At 37.0% G+C, this 22123-nt stretch overlaps 1 protein-coding gene across 5 annotated transcripts in view; it reads right to left on the reverse strand.

Moving 5' to 3' along the window:
* The window catches only part of herc4 (HECT and RLD domain containing E3 ubiquitin protein ligase 4), a 31434-nt gene extending 20482 nt beyond the window's left edge, over positions 1-10952 (reverse strand). For 2 of the 5 annotated variants that reach the window (XM_088635516.1, XM_088635513.1), the window contains exons 1-5: positions 10551-10952; positions 8967-9099; positions 6376-6672; positions 2196-2355; positions 218-294 (exon numbers count right to left, since the gene is read on the reverse strand). In XM_088635516.1, coding sequence (XP_088491642.1) covers positions 218-294; positions 2196-2355; positions 6376-6601 — 463 coding nt within the window. In that variant the 5' untranslated portion in view covers positions 6602-6672; positions 8967-9099; positions 10551-10952. Of the gene's footprint in view, positions 1-217; positions 295-2195; positions 2356-6375; positions 6673-7043; positions 7153-8966; positions 9100-10550 lie in introns of all 5 variants that reach the window. The other 3 variants (XM_088635517.1, XM_088635515.1, XM_088635514.1) reach the window with 2 other exon arrangements.
* Between the last annotated feature and the right edge of the window lie 11171 nt (positions 10953-22123).

Consider the following 22123-nt stretch of genomic DNA (forward strand, 5'->3'; position numbering starts at 1 on the left):
GCCTTAAGAGTGGAAGAGTGAAACTGCACTGTGCTTTTTAGGATTATAAATAAAAAAATATTTAAAATGTTTTAATAAGTACATAATATTAACAATATGCAACCAACTACAATGATTAAAATGCTTCTACATAGAAGATAAGGCTGGGTGCATGCCGGTTGGGCTCCTATCACTGATATTGCTGTAGTTCAGCAGATATTATGTTCTAGTAACGTACCTTTTGACAGTGCAAGGGAGTGCCAGAATCCACAGGTCACCTGGACTATCTGTACTTCTGATAAACACTTGATATTTCTGTGAATAAACAGCAGATAACTGTGAGTTTATAAAAAATGCTCATTAATCATGCTCAGAACTGTTGGGGAGAATGAGACAGCTCGAGTCCAGTTCTTTACCCTACAGTAAATGTGGATCCTCCTACACATGGCTAATTTTACCTAGACCACATACAAACTGTGAAGTCTGGGGTTCCTGTATGGGCCCTGGCCTCTCATACTTTCATAAATATCATACGATGTTTTCCCAGCCCTTTATTTGTGAACACTGAGGTTTGATTTATATTGTAAACATTCTGGCTTGATTTCCCTTTCAAAAGAGATGTTTCTTATACTGCTGTGATCTCAGCATTACCACTGAACATTGTAAATAAAAGATTAAGATTGTGCACAAAAGAGTCTGGACTGCGGAAGTTTTTTTGATTACTGACTCTCCAAAAATAAAATGAAGGAACAAGTGGTGGGGCATTACTAGCTAAATTACTTCAAGCAAAAGCAGAAAATCACCACACAAAGGAAGGTTGTAGCCATCACCAGACGTCAATGCAGGCTTACTGCATGATATTAATAAAATACTACTATACACCATGTGGTTATCACATTAAAGAGGAAGCAATTTATCGCTGTGGTTTGGGGTCATCCAAATGAAAATAAAAAGATCTGAATCCTGCTGTGAATTGAAAGAGTTGGAATCCATGTCAAGCTTTCATGCAATATTTTTGCTACAACCAAGAATGAGAAGAACATATACTGTATCTTCTCATTATGAGACAAGACATCATTATACATTTTGTCATATAAATTACAAACTGTAACAGCATGTAAGCATTGGAAAGAAGTGAAATATCATTCAGGGCTAACAAGTAAAATTTTGAGGATAATGCATAACACTACCATGAAAAACTATACTGATTACTTGGCCAAGCAGTATGTAAAGCCGTTTTCCAGTTTCAATGATACATCATTGTTACACTCCACACTTCCTGTTACATTACATACTTATTAGAGCCTCTATTAGGAAGATCTGAAACAGAAAAGATAACCAGGAAACTTCTAAGCTGACTTAAAAGAAATATGGATAAATGGTTGTGTGACCTCTACATGAATTTGTAAAAGCTGAGCAAAACAATATTGTTACACCCATTGGAGGGGACTATTGGGTTGGCTAAGAATTTAGAGACAATGGTCAATATCTAGAGAGCGTCAACATTTGCAGTTCCTGGGACCTTCAAGAAAGGAACTGGGGTGGGGTGTTTGACACATTGATCAAAGGAATTGTCTAGTTTACCTTTGTTAATTAAATTCAAGGTCAATTATTAAGAGTCATCAACAGTACAGCAAGGATAGAAAGAAAGGAGAGAGGACGGACAGAAAGACCCAATGAGAGAGAATGTTGGGGTTCAAAAGAATAGTGCTCATATAATGAACAGTACATTATATGTATTCAGAGATTAATACAGAGATTAACTGTTCTCATAAGACACCAGAGAGACCCGTGATCTGAAAACTTGACACCAAGTTCAGAAAACTCATATAGCCCAGAAAAGAGAAAATTAGTTGGCCCTATTATTTTAAGGGCCGGTTTTGCTTGGAAAGGACTCAGGGCTCTCTCTGTAGGTTTGCAGTGACTTCAGTGAAAGATGCACCTCCTGAAAATTGCTGCAGAGCCAGCAGGAGGTCAAACACTGAATAGCTACAGTAAATGGGTGTGTTGAAGGAGCATGTTTGTACCTCTCCAATGCCTTGTGTAGGTACAGAGGTCATAGCTGTAACTTAAGACATGAAGACAGAATAGCTGAACTGGGTGGGTGCATGCTAACAAAAATAACCTTTGTTGATTTTAAATTTTACAAAAAAGAAAGGTCACTTAATATGACTATAAGTCAGGTTCTCTTGTCAAGGAGAAGGCAGAGGAGTCACCTGGGGACCCGAATGCACTCTTCTGCTCCTGGCAGGCCTAGCTGTCCATCTGAAGCCAGGCCCCAAGCAAACACCTGGCCCTTGTCGTTCAAGGCAAGCGTGTGGGCCTCTCCGCAGGAAACTGCCACAATGTTCTGAGCATCCAGGGCCCCAACCTGCTCTACAGACACAAGACACAAGGAGACACCAGCTGACCAGCCTTGCCTGGCAACTTTACTTCACACCTCGCTCAGTGGTTTATGTAATCTGTGATGGCCACTGCAGGGCACACAGGTGTACAATCATATGTTTCTGCTGCTCCAAAGGAGCGCACAGAGCACTAAGCAAGGAAGCCCCATATGGTTTGTTTTAAAAATATGTAAAACGCCTAATTTATGTTGGTCACTGAAATAACTCTCAGTATACCCACAATTTTGTCCTAAATAAAGCCGGCTTGAATGAGACATTTTCCATTATATAAAAATATATTTCTAAAACATCCCATGAATAGTGTTTGATTTTATGGAACAAAAAGGTCAAGATCCATTGTAGAAACACCTTTTATCACAGTTATTCCACTTCACCACTCATCATTCCCATGTTTCGACTGATTAAAAAGTATATCCTTTATCAACAAATCTAGAATAAATTCAAGAAGGTGGCAGAGCTGAAAGGACACTGCTCCAGGGGGATAACATTCCCCTTTATTTTAAGTGCAAGTGAACTACAAGAAAACTGCAAGGGAAAACAATTTGAAAAAAAAAATCCTCTTTTTTAAAGCAGGACTGTAAACAAACTTATGATGTCGAACTGTTAATAAAGTCCCCTGTTTAACTTTTGGGCTCTTTAATAATTGCATACACTTAATGCTACTTTTGATTGGGTTTATATTACCTATACAACTTTCCTGAAGCATTGATTTGAGAACTGCTCTGTCAAGTTTTCCAAATCCCAGCACAGCTCTGAAAGGTTGGTGCTAGATTAACCCTGCAATTTATTCACTTTAGCTTTCTTATTGATTTCTTTACGGAGCATCTTCCTTGTCACTGCAACAAATTCACAATGTTTTCTTTAGCAAGCGTACACACATTGTATTGTACAGACAAGGAAAAGTAACTGTGCAGGCAGCATGAGGATAACACTATAACACATTAAAAAAATCAAAGCCTGTCCTTCTGCTTTTAGTATTATTTTCTCATTTCACGTATATAAATCATTACCAAAAATTATAATTACTTTAACTTTGTTAGATACTTTAACAAGTTCATAAAAACATGAGTTTTGCACTACTAGCACAATACATAAAGTGTAATACATATTAGTTTAAATGGTATTATAAAAAAAAAATCAGTCTCAAATCTTGTACTATAGTTAGAGCAACAGTATGCTGAGAATTTGACAGTGAACTGGACAGCTTCAATATAGATGCATCAGCTCACACAGCAAGTATTATTATCTACATCAAACAGTGAGGAAGGCCAATATAATCATTGACTGTCATGACCACCCCTTGCACAATAAAATGGAACTCATTCCATATATATACAGTAAGTTATCCTTTATTCCCACAGCTACTAACCTGCTTCATTTTGTTCTATACAGTACGTTACTTACTGTATGTCTATCTCACACATAATGAACTGTAATGATTACTTAAGCTGCTTATTTGTTTTTCTCATGCTATGCAGGTGTGTTTCCTATTAATTGACGCGTTATGTTAAATGTAAATGTTTTTTACGTGCCTGCAAAGGAAATTTGCCATATGTGACAATAAAGGAAGTAAGCATGCATAATCCTACAAGTTATCTTTCTCTAACACAAGAACATTTTAAAATGAAACAGGGCTCTCCCTGCTTGTTTCTGATAGACACCAGTATAACCCCCCCTAAATTCTGCTGTATGTGCAAAGACCTGGATGGGGAATGCATGGAATCAGCTTAGTCATCACAGGCATTTACAGTGTGACAGCAATCCCCTCCCCCTCAGCACACTAAAGCACCTCATTGGTGTGCTGCACAGTTAAGCAACAGAGATGGTAAAACACAGAACCAAAACAGAAATCTGAAGGAGAAATGGAAAATAAAATCCCCAATTCCCTAATGAATATACAGAATGAAACATAAGCTTCTAATCGTATTCAATTATTTGCCTTTATATTGAGCTAATTTGCTTATAGAAACTATCACTAGAAAAGCAAACACAACGAGGTATACAGTGTGAGCTTCAGAAAAAGAATTGTGGAGATTGCGTATACTTGAAAAACAATTCAGAAAAGAGACTATAAGTAAAAAGCAACTCCAAAATGTGTTTATGATGGGATGTGAAAAAGTTGCCATTAATAACTGTTGCCAGAACTATTACTTTAAAAAAAGCAGAATCTTTTCAGAGCTGTGCAGTAAGAATAGACAGGAGCTACCCTTTATAGGCCCCTCTGGTTACACTTTGAAGAACCATGTGGGTTTGTTTTATGAAGCCAGCTGGAATCTGGAATAAAATGTGGAATAGTACTAAGGAAATACAGTATACTGTACATAATAACAGAAATGTATCTGCTGAATAAAGGCCTCCAAGATCCTTCCATGAATTTCTGTCTTTGGGTGACATACAGTACATTTCTCCCTGAAACTTCACTCCTCTATTAAGCTATGTTCATCAGTGTAAAACTGACTGATAATATAGGCATTCTTACAAATTCAGTAGCTTCAATACATATTGTGCATTGATAAACAATGAAGCTTTAAATAAAATGTAAGTACATTCTGTGTTTTAATGTGACTTTTTTAATTAGACAAACATCAATAGGTTTGTTTAAACAACTAAGAGGATTTGCTAAACATGAGAGAAAATCAGAAAATCGCAAAATTTCAAAAGCATTTAGAAAATAAACACATTTATATAATATTTTGTGTTTTCCATTAGTGGTTATCCTGCACAGTAGGGCAACATTGCCTAATCCATCAGTGAAAACAGTGAAAAATATAAAAATATGGAATATAGTGAAAATGTCTGCATTTGAAGTCAAGAGACATATTTAAAATCTGCCACTTAACCTTCACTGCTACTGTTTTAAAACATCTCAAAGGTACAGCTTTTGTTTTGTACCTTTTGTTACTGCTATACAGTAAGTGACTAGGAAGTGTCTAAGAGTTCAGATAGAGACACAACACCTGGCAGTGTAAACATTTCCAGCTTCAAAGCAGAGGGGATGTTAGCTCAGATGTAGGGGGTCCAGTTACTGTGAAGATTACCTTAGTTTACCATAATTAAGTTCTGGACCATCATAAAATCAGCTCAAGACAACAGAACAAAAGGAAAAAAGGGGGGGGGGGGGGGGAAACCACCCCAAGAGAGACAAGGAGAGAACTTGAAGCGTGTGCCAGGTGAGAGGTCTTTTTTCAAGATCATCACAGAAGACCCGACTGGAGCTACAGTAAGTACTATTTCTGAATCTTGCCAAGAGAGCTTTCTATTCTGCAGCTTCTAGGGAACTTGGTGTTCCTGAGTGAAGAGTCCCTCAGTTTAAAATAGCCTGTCCTGCTTAGTGGGTGCATTTTAGAATAGGGAGATATTTTTTGTGTGGCTCCTGGGTTTGCAGAGAAAGAGATTTTATCATAGGTTGTATTCTACTTGTTTTGAAGGCAGACACCATATTTTGAGAACTCCCTTCAATTCACGTGTTTTGCTTTAAAATTACATAAACATTATTTAATGCCTTGGGATACCGCTTTAACTATTACAACCTGGCATAAGGCTGGCCTGATGTTTACCTGAATTTGATGGAACATGATACTGTAGATGGCATAATTTCTCACACTATCATTCAACCATATCACTGACCATCCCATTCTTATAAATGATACAAAGGGAAAGTACAAAGAAGTGCATTTAAAAGTATAGGAGGTACTTTTTAGTCAGAGATTTGTGGGAAATGGAACAAGCTATACAACCATTTTGTTAAGGCTGACACCCTGGTTTCTTTCAAGAAACAGGAGGATAAGATCCTTGAATCAATTAGCTACATACTACCAAACGAGCCAGACATGCTACAACTGAGAGCAGGCCACTTGGCCTTTCTTATGTTTTTAACTGAACAGAATGATTTATCCTTGAACGGGACTCTGCTTGCAAAATCTTCTGTAGACCTGGGCTTCATCGTGTGCACCAGTGTTACAGAAATAAAAAAAGAATTCTCACTGCTTACCTGGTTTCTTCCTGGACTTTTCGTGTCCTAGCTGTCCAAGGTCATTGCAGCCACAGGTATACACGGCCCCATCGTCCAGCACAAACACGGTGTGCCTGCGTCCGCACCCCACATCACAGACCTTCTTACCATTGAAGAACTCACAGTTCCGCGGCTCCACCACAATCTCTTCGTCAATCCCGCCCAAACCCAGCTGGCCAAAAGAAGCATTTCCCCAGCACAGCATGGCGCCCTGCCTCCTCCAGGCCAGTTCCCGCGTTTACGTTCAACAACCAGCGGGACTGTGCTGCTCTAACACTGGAAGCACAGGGAACAAGAACAGAGAAGAAACGAGTGTCTCTTGCAGTCAAGATGTTCAGCCAAACTCATCCAGTTGTGAGCCGTTTGGTCAGGAGTAACCTTCTCCTTTGGCATTCTGAGTTGGACTTTTGTACTGTCTTTTGGAAGTTGTTGCACTCGGGAACAAGAAAGTAATCAAGGTCTTTTAAAAGAAAGAGATCAGTGCTTCTCAAGTCCTTCTTGCTAGGAACCGCTTTGTAAAAAAAATAGATTGCCAATTTGCTTTTGTTTCTGTTATTCTGCTATGGCTTTATGCTCCCCCATAGGAGAAACAGTCACAGATATAATAATAACAACATAGCCAGATTTAAAAAAAAGTTATCTCTTGCCTCTCGTGTCCAGCTGCACCCCACACTGTCACATTTACTGGCTGAGACATTCGGGAACTAAGCAGACCAGTATTTAAGCCATCACTTACAAGATGTAAATGCCATGTCACTGAAACAAAGCAAATAATAAACTCAGAATGGTAATGTCAAAATATAGTGATACTGCACAGTGGTGCAGTGGTTAGCATTGCTACCTCGCAGAGAGGGGGCCCTGGGTTTAATTCCTGACCCAGGGTGTAATCTGCGTGGAGTTTGTATGACACCCCGTACTTGCGTGGCTTTTCTGCGGGTGCACTGTTTTCCTTCCACAGTCCCAAGACATACTGTTAGGTTAACTGGCTTTTAGGAAAATTGATGTGAGTGTGTGCATGTGTGTGTTTGTGTATGTCTGGAGTGTGTCCTGCCTTGCGCCCATTACTTTCTGGAATCGGCTCTGGCTCTCTTGTGACACTGTATTGAATAAAGCGTTCAGAAAATGGATAGATGGATGATAAAAACATTACCACAGGATAACATCTCCCAAATTAAACCAGTCACTGCAATTCAGATAAAGATGAATAAATTAGAACAGTACTTTTTTATCAATATATTACTATGTATGATTATTATAAACATTTTTTCCACAAATCTATTACTTATGGAGACTGAAAATGAGACGTTAAATAAAATGGACCTGTCATGTAAGCAAAGTCAGCAATGGCAAAGAATTAGGAAGAAGAGATTAACAGATAGGTGGGTTTCAATAGTTTTGCTGACCTAGAGGATGACAAAATGACCCAAATGCAGATCCTAGATTGTACATACTGTATAGTACAGCAATGATAAATCAATGTAAAACAAATAGTAATTTTAGCTGTTTTTATGAGTTTTAAAAAACTCATAAAAAGGTTAGTGTGTACAGTTAATATTATAATCATAATTTGCTTTTAAACTTTATAAAATGATACAGGGCTTTTCAATCTCCAACAATTTCATGACATCACAGATTTGTACTTGAGAAGAAATTCAGAGTGACTGACGTATTGCATGAAAATTGCAACACTCATACCAGGTCTTAGTTCTGTGTAATACTGCAACAGGAAATGCATCAAATGCAGCTGCAGCGTGTTTTTGGCCCTGAAGAAAACTGAAGTGAACAACAAAGTAGGCAAGGTTTGTGACATCCACCTCCATTTCAACATTAGACAAATTAAGGCTTCAAAGTATTTTTGTCTGGGTAGAAATTATTGAATCTCTGATTCTGGAGAGGTACATCTAGCAGGTTTTATGGATCTCCCTTCAAGCATCTTCAATGTCTAGGCACTTGGATCAATTTCATTTCACCCAGCTGGTTTGTTCAGTAATCATTAGAACTGTAAATGACGAACAGCCTGCCATTCTTAAGGATTAATGGCTGGCCATTTCTTACCTTTCTCAATCAAAGAACTTGCTCAGCTGATCAAACCTTGCTTGTTCCAATTTTTCCAATGTTTAAGGGAGACCTACAACCTCCTGCAGTAGGGCTCTTAAGGCCTTAAGGTTGGCCACGCCTCGTTATTTTCTTCATCCTGGAGGTGCTGATTCTGGAGAGCCACTGTGTCTGCAGGATTCATTCCAACTAATTCGCAGTAAGCCATATCAACTCATTGTGGGCATAACTGGCTCAATTTAACAGCGTTTCTGTCCTAGCTCTTCATGTACTGGTGTTCTAAAGACACCCCCCAAAAAATGAACACACAAAATCCAGGCCTGCACACATCTGCTATATCAACATGCTAGTACAGCTGCCCTTAGACAAAAAGATTCATTTCATGAACATTACCAACGACAATGTTAACTGCCCCTAAAACCTTTATTCAATATTCTTGACAGTTTCCGCTATCTGTGTAAGCCCCGGTGTACAGCAATGCCTATGACTCAGGAAACTTGTTTTCAATTACTTACAAAGACAACTGGCTGGTCAGTTGTCTTTCTGATGTTGTCAGACTGACTGACTGGACAGTATGAGAATGAAGTCAGTTGCCTCTTTCATTCAGCCACCAGTCAACGAGGCACCTGAAAACTGTACATCTGTTTCCTGGAACAACAAAACATACCATGTGTTAGCATTACTGAACTGCAAGCAAAAAAAATTCACTGTAAGTGAAAGACTTGTACATGCAGGCAGACAACAAAAGGCAGAAAAACAAGAAAAACTCCCAGAAAACAAAAGTTGTTGTTACAGCCCAATGAGAAGACTTCATCTAGCTACATGAAAATAGTAGCAGCCTATACCTAATTACTAAATTAAGCATAGTGATACATAAGAATAACTCCCTGATCACTAAATGATTCGAGACCTCGTTATATTTTGTATAACTCGCTTTGCATAAAGTCATGTGATTTCACACGAGCAGGGGGACAAGTAGATAGGCGAGTGCCATGTGTGGGGTCATAAACACGCTGTACGTATTGTACACTTGATGATTTCAGCTCGTTTATAGTTGTATAGGTACAAAGTTTTTCGAACGTATTTCGCAGGTTATTCTTCTCAGCAGGCTCTGAAGAAACGAAAGATGTAATTTAAACAACGTAATGATACAGTACATCGTCGCTCTTGGTATAGGAATCGGAGTGTGTGTGGAGAGGTACCACGACGAACGTTTCAGAACACTATCGGCGCAGTTAAGCGAGTGTTTAGCGTTCACTACAGGCGTGTCGCCTCGCTGGTAGTTATTAAAGCCCAGTGCCAACCCTGAGTCACAGGATAACTTTAACCCCGCAGCACAGCAGCAACTTGAAGGTTCCAGAACTGTGGCGAAATGATGCGGCTGCGACAGATAGCGACTCCCTGAATTAACAGACTTCACAATATCCTTGGCACTTGCTTGTCTGACAGTCCTATACAGTATGACATTTTTCACGTTTCTTATTTAGCCCCTGTTACTTCTAAATTTCACGTAAGGCATTTTACAGTTTTACCTATGACTGCAAGGGAAGACATTACCACTACTGCTTAGTTACCACCGCCTCTAGTCCCAGGAGTTCAAGATATTTCTGAGAGGACGAACTACAGGCCTCACAGCGTTAGCCTACTACGATAGAATTCATTTTCCACATTAACATAAAAATGTTTCTTCCTATGCATGTGTTAGGCATTACTTTGAATGCTTTTGATTGATCGGCGTTTTATTAAGGCAGGAAAAGATAAGCACCTAACATAGGAGAATTGCACAGCTACATTTTGTTTCTGTATTAGATGCAAAAACGAAGTTTATTCAGACTTCTTACTCTTAGGTAGGAATTCATTCCGCAAATACATGCACACACATTGACTATACACTGACAGGTTCATAACTTTAGTGTTACATACAGAAAGCGGGGTCATCTGCCAGCCAGCATAACACGAAACAGCTTTATTCCTATTTTATTTTAAAGAAAAAAAACAATATCCAAATTACTTCTATACAGGCACTAAAATCAATTTAGCTTGTACCTTATCGTTTTTATTACGACTAAACACCATCATCTTGATGCATTTAATCTTACCTGAAAATGTGTCTGTTCAGTGTTACACCACCATGGGGAATATTTTGTCTGTCTTGTCTTCTACGTTAGTCCCACACTATTCTCACTGCAAACACCTCCTGGCACAACAGCGAGTTGAGGCCGAGGTCAAAAATTGCTGTAAGGGAGTTGACGAAACAGGAGAAAATATAGGAGCTTCTTCTATTTTCTGAATGTTATGAATTTGCTTCTAGAAGCTGCATATACTCTACAGCTCATATCATTGCCCCGGACGTGACGATATGACAGCAACACCCACAACGCGCTCTTTCCTCCCCTCCGAGGCTCTCTCGCAAATTCTAGACTTCTGTCGGCGCTGTTGCAGAGCTGTCCTACAAAGTACTCATGCGTTTTAGCACCCAGAAGCTGCTTGGGGCTTGTGTTAAAGACGTGAGGCTGTTTCAGTACGGGGCCTGCAGGGATGGCACGCCTTTGTGTTCGGAACAGTTGGAGACGTGGACGATTTAAATGTTCACCCAGAACAGATTGAAAATGATTAAACAGCATGTCGTGATCGGGCCTCAAAGGGGATTATAACCGGTACGGTGTACCCTAATGTGTTGTGTAGCTCTAATTGCAGTTTGTTTACCTTTGTTATTTCAAATAAAACGCAGATTAAATACAAATCAGAATTATGTGGTGTTTATATGTACATAATGTAATTTTTGCCCTTAGAATGTACAGCAGTACAGCACCATGACCAGTAGTTATTAGGCCAAAAGCATTGCTAGTCAACATATTTGAACTGAAGCTTTTATCGTACGCGCATGGATTTACACTGATTTCAATGAAATAATCATGAGGTACTGTACCAACAGGCGTTATCGATTTTCTTCGTATTATTATTCAAATGGCTAAGCACTGTCACAGTAGTCCAGTTTCCATAGTAACAATAGCAACTTGGATTCTGCTTCAGTTTTTGGAAGAAAATGCTAAAGTTGTAGCATTTCTGTGTGCTAAGCTTGTACTGTATATATAGATAATGTATCAAACACAAAGCTGCACACAACCTATGAGTTTTTTTTTCTGGAATCATGTTATTTGAAAATATAGTTTTAGTCAACAATACAATTATTTAGAGTCAAGCGTGAAGACTACCTATCAGACATTTAATTATATGATTATTCATATTACATTAACCAAAGAAAATGACCATACGTTTTGTCTAAGTTATGAAAAATTATAATACATTCCTGTGTTTTGGAAGGTTGTTACTAAGCTTGAATTTTTCAACTTGCTTAGAAGGTTTGTATTTTAGGGGATGAAGGTCCCCCGAGAGTTTCTTTGTCTTAAAACGTATGGCTATTGTTTTGTTGTTGTGCATGATTCTGCATTGTTTAAAATCACAACAACCTGTAGTGCATTATGGAATCTATTACGCATACCAGAAGACGAAGCTTTAATATGCTCTTATAAATACCTATAACATTTTAGGAATTGAGTTTAAGCAATTTGGGACTGTATGTTTCTACACAAGCTTTGACTCATAAAATGGACAGACAAAATCATTTGGAAAACTGCACTTCTTATTAGAAGTGTTTTGCAATTAATTTTTTGTATGTTTTTTCCTAAACTAGTTTCATTGTGTCGGTTCAGCATTCATCCTCTTTGCACTCACTTAATTCTGTACTAAAGTAGATTAGTCCACTTGCTCAGTCTGGCCTACCTAAATTTCCCCCTATTATTACCAATGTTAAAAACAGGAGGAAGCCATATTGCCCATCTAGTTTGGCTGCAAGTAGGAAATTCATCCAAAAATATCAAAGTAATTCATCCCATCTAATCTGCTGTGAGGTGGGAATGTTGGCACAAAATGGCTGCTTCTCATCAACCTAGTGGGCATTGCACTTCAGTGGAAGAGTAAGAGAAATATCCACCTATTTACAGCATTTGAAGTACTGTGTGATCTTTTGAGTTGAAGGGCACCAAATTCATTATATCATTATTTATTATTAATAATGTTGGTAATTTAAAACAAAATGTGTACTGATTTCAAAAGTGACAAACAAAAATAAGAACCAAAACAAGCAAGGCAAAAATCTCAGCTGAAAGAGGGTAGTTATGCAATGCAAGATTACAGTTATTTTCAAGTTTTTCTGGTTTCCACTTTCAAGTCATTGGTCTCCATAAGAACCCACAATAAAACATAACATAAAACTGAACTCTATAACAATTAAAAGATCTACTATTAATTATGAATGTTAGATGCAGATTTCCATTCCTATAGATTCAAAGTGATTATAACCAATATTTGATTTTAAGAGATTTGTAGTGTAAATATTGGCTTTTTTTCTGGGGGCCCACTTTTGCACATTGTTTTATGAAATCCTAGTTACTCTCAGATACCTTTTTTACATTTTGAAACTTTATTTAAACAGATATACTGTACAATGTATATTCTTGTGAGCAGTAACTATTATTATCACAACAGAAATTCAGCAATGCAGAATGCAGTATTAAAAAGAACAGCAGAATAAATTATCATAGATACATAATAATGATAACAATAATAAATTAGTGAATAATGATTATTAGTGTACTAATCTTATATCCAAGAATTGTCTCCACCCCAAATCCAGCTGTACTTGCTGACCAGGCTAACAAACCCACTATGTAAAGACTGAGTTTGGTCTGAAATAATTTGGTTTATCCTTTAACGACAAAGTTAGTCTTGATTGGAAAAAGCTTATATACAAGGCCTTCTCTGACTCCTCTCTGATTCCCTGGTCTCTTGCTGAAACTCAACTTAATGATGACTGATTTTCTTAATTTTGCTTTGTATGACCACCAGATGTTGCTATGAGCACATTAAATTTCTTATACTTTTCTAGTTTCTAGAGAGTAAACCTGTTATCAAATATAATAAATGAAATCTAATTCCCAAGGAAAGTCATGTCACTTTTTAGATGTACCACTAAATACTACTGTATGTGAATTTTATTAATAATTTTATTAACGATTATTAAATTTCAACATCAATAAACACCTAATCTGTGGGATTAGCATCTGAACCTTAAAAACTGTTTTTTTATTTCATTACAGTCCTGAAAGAAATGGTCAGTCTGTCTACAAATCGTTTTGAGAAACTGTCTTGGTCTGTGATTTTCCAAGATCAGTATGTGGTTTCAAGATTAATATTAGGTTACAATAGCTGGATAGACAGAAAACAAGCAAGCCAAAAACATTTATACACTGGGTTACAAGAAAATTCTAACCAAAATTATAATCTTTAGCAACAGCTTCGAAAAGATTTCAGGGCTTACATAAAACCACCTTTAAGCTCTGCATTTGTGTAAAGAATCAATTATTGCATAACACCTGTTCTGCAAACTGATGGTGGTTAGGTACCCGGAAGCTGTGTATGTTTATACCTAATATTTACCCTGAACATAAATAAGGTAAAAGGCAATTGGTGGGCATTTAGAGTTCAGACACAGGTGAGTAATGATGATGTTTTCAAACCTCGCATTGGAGAAAGACTTATAGGAAAGTATCACCTGTAACTTGTAAGATGAATTAGATGGGATCTGCTTATTGATACACACAGTGCATAAATGGAATATCTAAAACTACATAATTATATTCTTCTAATTAGAAATTACTACTCTACATGAGAATTATGAAAATATTTATTTTCTTCTAAAATTAGATTCTTTCTGAAGCTGTTTATTAAATCTCCGGGGTTTTGGGGTCATTCAGGAGAAAGTTTTACATCAAGAAACCAAATTTAAAAACCCAGGAGGTCTTATACAGTATGTAACCTTTAAATCACCAGTTTGCAAACACTTGGAACACATATGAGTTTGGATCAGTTTTGTTAAGTTAATTGGTTCCACTAATGCAGGAAAGCATAACTGGATCTGTAGGGTGTAACTTGTGAAGTGTAGGATGTTTCTATATTCATCTCAAATTATATGTACATTAAGTTCCTTAATTCAACAGATCTCTTGCTTACAGTATACGTGCAAAATAAAAATGATCATAGCTACCAAAAATCGATGATTTAAGGGTGACCTATAAAATCTGACGATTGTGCTCCATAACCAGAGTTTGTCACACCTGCCGAAAAAAAAATCCATTTTCTAACAGCTTCTTCCAATTCAGGGTGGCAGGGGAACTGGACTCAATGGGCACACGGCAGGATACACCCTGGATGGGACACCATGCCATCGCAAGCACACAGACATAAACACACACACATTCACAACAAGGCCGATTTTCCCTGAAGCGATTAACCTACCAGTGTATTTTGGACTGTAGTAGGAAACCAGAGCACCCAAAGCAACCGATGTTAACATGGGGAGAACATACTGTACAAAGTCCATGCAGATACCACCTCAGGTCCAGAATTGAACTCAGCGCTACAAGGCAGTAATGCTGAAAATGTGCCACCATACAGCTCTTGTATAAAAATAAAATGTTTTCAATCCAATTAGGTTAAAATGTATTTTAAATAAAAATTCATAAATGGAATTTTGCATTTTTGTTTTGCTAATGTCTCTCTGTAAGGCAATTAAAAATAAAAAAGTTTAATGTGTTTAATGCTTTATGTTTTGTCTTTCTTTTTCCTAGTGAAGAATAATACATTCTTTTTTAACTGAAGGATATCCCTTATATTTATGTCTGTCTATTGTGTCTTTCATAAATAATTCAGTATCTGCTAAATGGATTACATATTTGCATTTTTTTGCTTCAAGCTATTTTTGGTATATGACTATACTGAGTAATAGATGCATAATAAATATTTAATACATTTTTGATAGTGCAAAATATTTACTTCATAAATTACTTTGTTTCAAACATTTTAAATGAATCCATTTTGTCATTACTATATTGGTGTCATATACTAAAAATCACACTAAACACAAGAATTTATTTCTCAAATCTTTATTGTTGTTATGCTGCTTAAGCAATCTGTACCACAGGACCATTATTTTTGTGGAATATTTCAACATGCCACAATCAAAGAAAAAATGTCTTATTTTATTTTTTAATTGCATTGTTTTGTTTTTATATTTATATGAATTATATTGTCTGAAAACACAGCAAAAAATAAAAAATGTGAAAGTATATTGATTAACAAAATATACATTTTACTATGCTATAGATCTATATAAGCAACATACTGTACTATATCATATTTAAGAAAGTATAAGAACATATGATGTACAGTATCACATATACTGTAATTCAACACATTACAAATACATTTGCTTTTCATCTGGGTATATTCTTTTTAACACTCTTCCAGGAGGCTTTCAATGTTTTTAATTTCTGTAATAGTTGATGAGATGATATTTCATGGAAATTACATCTACAAATCTAACATATGTATGCGGTAGCTCTAACTAGGAAAATTAGTCAATTACATACAGACATCATCTGCATAGCAATGCTAAAAATGGGATTTCTGACAAGTGTGAGCCCTGTGTGAACAGCGACTGCCCTTAAGCTGGTGAGCAGCTAGAAATAAATGGGTTTTGGAACCAGTTCAGATGGATCTGCTGTTGTAAACATGAAATGATATTTGAGAGACTCTGCCTTGTGTGCAAATTCATTAGCTAGTATCATTCCAGATATGAGGTTTATAGATAAACAAAGGAAAACGCACACCAAAGGAAGATCTCTAAAACATTAAATAGTTCACACTGTCAGTATCAGAAGAGGGTTATGCTTAGTAGGTTTGGCATACAGGATTTTCAGTTCTGGAAAACAGGGAAGTTTTGCATAATAGGATAAGAAAGGCTGCAAACAGGAGGAAGCAGTCAGCCCATTTACTGTAGTAGTAGCTACTGTAATGGGTACAAAGATCTCTTCTAGCCCCTTTTCTTGAAAGTGACCAAGATATTGGTTTCAACAATATGGCTGGGAAGCTTGTTCTACTTCCACAACCTTTCTGTGAAGAACTGCCTCCTGTTCTTTGTTTTAAATGCATTTTCACATAGTTTCCACTTGTGTCCCCTGGTTCAGGTTGCAGTAATCATGCTGAAGTCCACTGGGTTGACTGACAATACCTGTGAGATTTTTAATACTTGTTGTCACGTAATCTTGTCTGTTCAAGACTAAAATGATTTCGTTCCTGCAGGCTGTTAACGTAAAACATTCCCTTAAACCCTACTGTACTGTACTGTATGTATCTGGTTGGTCTTCTCTAGACTGATCCCAGATTAGAAGCTTCTCTTCTACATCACAAATCATACAGTATATTATTGCTTCATTATCGAGTCATGTCACTTTAACTTTATCAATGTAATCTGGTTTTGAATTATTTTTATTGATTTGTACATAAGCTTAGATGAAGAGATCTACAGACGGACGATAAAAAGCTACCCAATACATCTCTAGTAGGAAGGTATGATAAAATAAGATATACAGCAAACGTTATAAAAATACAAAAGGCTTTGGTAGTGAGACAAGCCCTTGGGCATGTTGGAATGGGATCTATAAAAATAGGCAGGTCCAGGCCAAACCAAAGTTTGAAAATGCAATTGATTTCTCAATGCAGGGAAAATAAAAATACCACTACTACCAAACTCCCAAACAAAAGCCTATGCTCCTCTTTGAGCTCCTGCATACACTTCTTCTTGAAGTCCCTACCTCCTGCAGCTGAGCACGTACACTGCCTAACAGCCTTAAAACAAACGAGTTACAGAACAGCCGCTCAGACTCTTCTTCAAAGTTTCCAAAAGTTCAAAACTCACACATCGGTTTTCCCAGGAACTCACAGATTCTTCAGTCCACAGTCAGTCCATCTCCCTCTGGTGCGTGGCGCACACAAGAGTTCTGCCCTCTGCCTCCCAGACTGCAGGCATTCGCTCCCCCAGACTGATACAGGAAGCCTCTGCTTTCTACTTTTTAAACAGTCCATGACCAAGCTTATTTCCCCAGAGGTTTCTGTGGGATTTTTTCCTGATTGGGCTGTGCTCTTACAGTAGTTACAGTAGGCCAGGGTATTGGCTTTATCAACAGGGTTGAGTAGTTTCATTTGTATTTCTACAGCCCTTTGTCTGAGTAATTGCCTCCTAATATTGGTTTTAAATGCACTTGCATGTACTGTAGCTTCCTCTTCCTCTGGTTCACTGTAGATTCGGGTGTGCAGAGCAAGGCCTCTGCACTCTGGTCAACTGGAAATCTTTCCATAGCAGATTGGTACAGATGTACAGATGTGACAAATTACATCTGAATGAGGTGGTCATCAGTCTTCCTGGCATAAGAATCTGTAAAATAATCCAAAAACATTTAACAGGAATGTGAGGGGGGAGAAACCAAAGACAATTAAAAGAAAGGTATGTGGGGAACAAAGACCAGAGGAGAACCAAAGGGAAAAACAAAACACATGATCAGGTAATCAAGCACTTACACCTAAATACCAGGAGTATCGGAAACAAATTAGACTCGGTAGAAGCTACTGTACCACATTATCAGACAGTTATGATTTTACTGGAATCACCTAAATCTGGCTAACTGAAAATGATGGAGAGGAATGTCACACTTTTTGTTACACTCTGTTCCAGAGAGATGGGAAAGATAGAAGAGGGGGAGGTGTGTATCAAAAAGAGTATTCAGGTTCAGGAACTTAAACTTACAGTACCTTCATGATTCATGAAATCAAAAATGATTCATGATTCATCATCCAGGTGGGGCTGCACATTGGTGGTGGTGGAGGGGAGTCCCCATTAACTGTAAAGCGATATGAGTGGAGTGTCCAGAAAAGCGCTATATACAGTAAGTGTAAGCAATTAATTAATTAAACTAGAAGATTCAAGAATATAAATATATGTGTATCAGACCAATTAAAAACCCTTATAAACATATATGGTTAGGAACATGACATACAGTAGATCCCAAATGTATAATAAAATTATACATTTACGATATGTGCAAAGAAAGAAGCAGTTTTTGTGGAAGACAAGCTTTCTCAACATTAACTGGGAAAGACCTATTGGAAGATCAGTAGCAGAAACTGAAATGGTAGATGTAATTCATGATAGCTTTCTTACTCGGTTTGTGAAAGCACCTGTGAGAGGAAATGCTTGTAGTATATTGTCTTTTCAAACAATCGTGTTCTGAGGCAAACAGAGATGAGAGAACCATTAGGGAAGTTTCATCACAATATAGTGAGCTTTGAAGTATACTGTATTTTGAAACTTTTCAGTCCAAAGTCATAGTTTACAATTTCTGGAAATCACTTTTAAAGGGAAAGAAACACGGTTTTAGCTAAGTAAAATGGAATAGAACTGATATGAAATCAATGGAAAATGGATGGCAACACAGTTCTTTGAACATGCAACAACTATAATAAATCCAATGTGGTATAGTTAAATGTTCAGTAGCCTTTTGATAAAGTTCCTCAAAAATGATTCATTTTTAAATTGAGAATAATAGCTAATTGATCCAGGGATACAGGCATTTCTTTAAAAAGCCAGGGAATCGGCCTTACCAAGATAGCTTGATAGCCTTTTCGATTCTTTGTTTTAAATGCACTTCTACTTGTGTCATTCATGAGTATTGTAAAGCCAGCCATTAAAGAGAAATCATACCACATGTTAAAATGGCTTTTCATCAGGATGTACTATTGATATCTCTTTAACTGTTTTGTCTGGGGTTGGATTTGGACCCAGAATTTTGCCTATAACCAGCTTATCCAATCCATGGGCTTGTTGGTTCAGGTGATATGTAATCTGACAGGTGCTTTTCACATATTTCCTCTTTACCCTTCTAAAGTGCAAGGGCACATTCCTAAATTCAGAACTGACAGCCAACAAATTATCCCCAACACGCTCACTTTACATAGAGGGGAAACCTACTAAATGTCACTGACAAAGTGGTCTTACCAAAGGGCTTCATTCAAAGGAGGAATTTGACCAGCAAGTTGATATGTGAAAAAGACAAAAGACAACATATGATTTTTTTTTCAAGCCTAGTGCTTGTAAGATTATATTCTCCACATAACAGTCAGGTGTTATCTGCCTATTCAGCTAGGCTGTTGAGAGCATTTTGGTATGTGCATAGTTCTTAATGTACTTTCTAATGAAAAACAATATAACATCTGATCTATGACTTAGAAGTAGATGGTGCTACTGTGATAAAGAAAGAGAATGATCTGATAAGGCCATAGCTCACAGATCATTCATTGGATTCATTCATGTCTTATCCCCAATATATTTAATGTACACCAGTGTTAGACAATCTTATTTTAATTGGCTTAACTTACCTGGTCAAAACATGTATTGATATTGATATGTGTAATACAGTGTATTGAATACAGGAAATGTTGGAAAGTAAGAAAACACTAGTCTATTTGTGAAATATTCCCTGCGCTTCATAGCTTAAATCAATTGCCTATCTTGTCACTGGTCAGTCAGCTCTTTGATAACTTACTCTAGTGAGACAACATCACTCTTTTAATTGGAAGACAGCCAGAGATGAGTTGTGGAACACAGACAAACAGAAGCATCCTATGTACAGCATACCCTTCCAATTGCCGACTATAAGTAACTATAAAAAGAGAGATCTGATCCCTGCCCAATTTCACAAGAACTCTTATGATCATTCTTGTATTATTCACAATATTGTTGACAGGTCAATGCTGACATGCAAGTCATGTAACCTTCAACCCCTTCTAATTCTTTTAAAGTGTCAACATTTTCTAAAAATAACTTCTGACTAAAATTGCTTGTCATTAAGTTTGAGGTTATAAGATAGACAGGATCAAAATCAGTAACCCAGGTCTGTAATATTTTTCTTACATCAGAGAAAAGGCTTGTTCAGCAAGTATTAAATAATGCTGTTTTAGGACAATAATGAAGACACTGGCACAACAAAGGCCTTTCAAGGGCCACCAAATACATAATCTTCCAATAATTAGATTTTTCCAAGAACTCCAAGATGTGGCCTATAATAAATTAGAAATATAAATTCAGGGACAAAGATGTATTCAATTGCCTAGGCATATATATATATTTTTAAATATTCCTTTTCCTTATTTTATACTGAAACCTCTAAGGTTAGTTCAGTTAGTGTTGGGGAAAAATACAGCACACCTATTTATAAGATGATATCCTTTGCTTATGAACATGAAAATAGTTCTTTCAGAAAACAGTTATGATTAGGAGGCTTTATAAGAATGAGACAAAGTGCAGAACCAAAATAAGCATGTTTCTGATATACTTTCTAGCTTGTTATGTGGCCTTATAGAGCGTATGTTGTGTATTGCATATTGTTGTAAAGAAAGGGATCTTTAACAATAAACAGGTGTAAAATATCTTTGAATTTTCTCCGTATCTCTATTGTCCCATTCACTTTAAATTTCTGTAAGAACACATCAAGGCGGGATTCGGGCTCTTCAACACGTTTCTCAATTCACACTGCAGTGGGGAGCTGACATATATTAACAAATATTTGCCCTTCAAGCTGAGATGAACTAAGCCCCAAAAAAGGGGACAGCTAGTGGGGCTGGTGTGGTTTTCTTTTTTCCTCCAGGAAAGTGACAGACACCCAGTTTACATTTCCCAGATATTTTGGCAGGAGATGGTGTCCATGGTTGAAATCAGAAAGGATAAGAGTAGCTGATAGGCTGGCAGCTGACTTGACGTATAGGCTTTTGGACGTCACTACATGCAGAGGTCTTGACTTCACGTCTATTTAGGTTTTGTTCTTGGTGTCATCCCTCTCATGAAGCCAGCATACACAAATATAGATTGTGTCCGGGGCAGACCAGCAGAGACCCTTCAATATACCATCTGTTAAAACAGCATTTGAGTCAGAACAAACAATTTACTTTGAGCTGAGCGATGAATATTTTTATTTTCATAGTGATAGCAGCTGACACTTGGCTGAAAACCCTCAATTCTATTTTTATCCTCCACCTGCTTTATGATGGATGGATACATTTCAGATTGGATTTTGTCTTGTTTGAAATCATAATTCAGATGTCAAAATTATGATTGCCCTTTTCCCCTTTCACCTTCCTCAATCAGTGACCAGTTTTAGTCCTCATAATTTTTCAAGAGACAGTATGTTTATCACCATACTACTCCATATTAGCAGTTACTTATTTGTCTTTATGAATCTCTGCATACTAAGCAAGATAGGGATTGTATAGCTTTTAAGGAAATAGCTCCAATATCTAATTCATGGTGAAATTGTTTAAATGCTGTATAAACAGATTATTATAGGTGATATACAGTATAATGTATAACTTAATTATATCTATGATAAAAAATATATGCACTATAAAATAATCATCTGGACATAAAACAAAGTAATAGTTTGGAGCTTCCTTACAAAGGCAAATGTAAGGAAGCTGAAGCTGAATTGCAGTTTAGACTTTCAACATTTATTTTTTCGCTACATTTAAAACAAACTGATTTTGTCTACTTCTTGTTATGCATTTTGATCTTTCCCTGTCATGATTTTTTTGTATTTTGATTTTCTGTTCTGTATTGTTCATTCTCCTACAGAAAGCTGCTGTTTTTGATAGCCAAGAATAGCTATCAATGTTAAAAGCTGACATCCAGCTCATTATTGCAAGCAAAGGAAACACTTAGGCGTTA

This window comes from Lepisosteus platostomus, chromosome 6 (genome assembly GCF_059453375.1).
Source record: "Lepisosteus platostomus isolate fLepPlt1 chromosome 6, fLepPlt1.hap1, whole genome shotgun sequence".
In the NCBI taxonomy this organism is placed as follows: Eukaryota; Metazoa; Chordata; class Actinopteri; order Semionotiformes; family Lepisosteidae; genus Lepisosteus; species Lepisosteus platostomus.